Source organism: Galeopterus variegatus, unplaced genomic scaffold (genome assembly GCF_000696425.1).
Source record: "Galeopterus variegatus unplaced genomic scaffold, G_variegatus-3.0.2 Scaffold5666, whole genome shotgun sequence".
In the NCBI taxonomy this organism is placed as follows: domain Eukaryota; kingdom Metazoa; phylum Chordata; class Mammalia; order Dermoptera; family Cynocephalidae; genus Galeopterus; species Galeopterus variegatus.
This window is the reverse complement of record NW_007731777.1, coordinates 15732-16303: the sequence shown is the minus strand read 5'-3', so window position 1 is coordinate 16303 and position 572 is coordinate 15732. Positions and strand designations below refer to the sequence as shown.

The 572-nt window shown below is 34.3% G+C and overlaps 1 protein-coding gene across 1 annotated transcript in view; it reads left to right on the top strand.

Annotated features, from left to right (window-relative positions):
* The window catches only part of LOC103605231 (vacuolar protein sorting-associated protein 13C-like), a gene marked incomplete at its 3' end in the record, with an annotated part of 138950 nt that overhangs the window by 124249 nt on the left and 14129 nt on the right, over positions 1-572 (top strand). The window contains exon 36 of the mRNA XM_008589816.1: positions 529-570. Within this exon, the coding sequence (XP_008588038.1) occupies positions 529-570 (42 nt within the window). The remainder of the gene's footprint in view (positions 1-528; positions 571-572) is intronic.

Genomic DNA, 572 nt, shown 5'->3' with positions numbered 1-572 from the left:
TTTTGTTTCTTAGTATGGCATAAGAGGCCCTAACCTCACCCTCCTTTTTTTTCTTTTCTAATCTGACCTCATGTTATCATCTTCATGATTTAACCATATAAAACTTCATTCTGCTTGCAGATCCTGTCATGTGTTATCTCTCCATTGTTTTCTACAATCTCTTACCCTTTTTCTTGGAATGTCTTCTCTGTGCAAGGAGGTTCTTCAGCTCTACTTGAATGATACCGCTTCTATTAAGCTTTTTTTGGCCTCCCCATAATAATGTCATGCCTTGTTTTGTACTTTCATTGCATTTTATATAAAGGCTATTAATATTTGTCCACTTAATGTGACTAGGGTGGTCTGCTTATTTTGTTTGTTCGTATTTTAAATGTATATTTCTCTTCTAAATCATGAGTTTTCTAAGGGCTAGAGCTATTACTGCTTTGTGGATTTTCAGTGCCTGCAAAAGGTCCAGAGTACTCATGTAAGTATTTGTGGAAGAAATGTGTGAATAGAAATGAATGAATTTCTTTTAAATATCTTTAGGTGAAATTAAAGAGACCCTTGAAATTTCCATATCACAGCAAGAT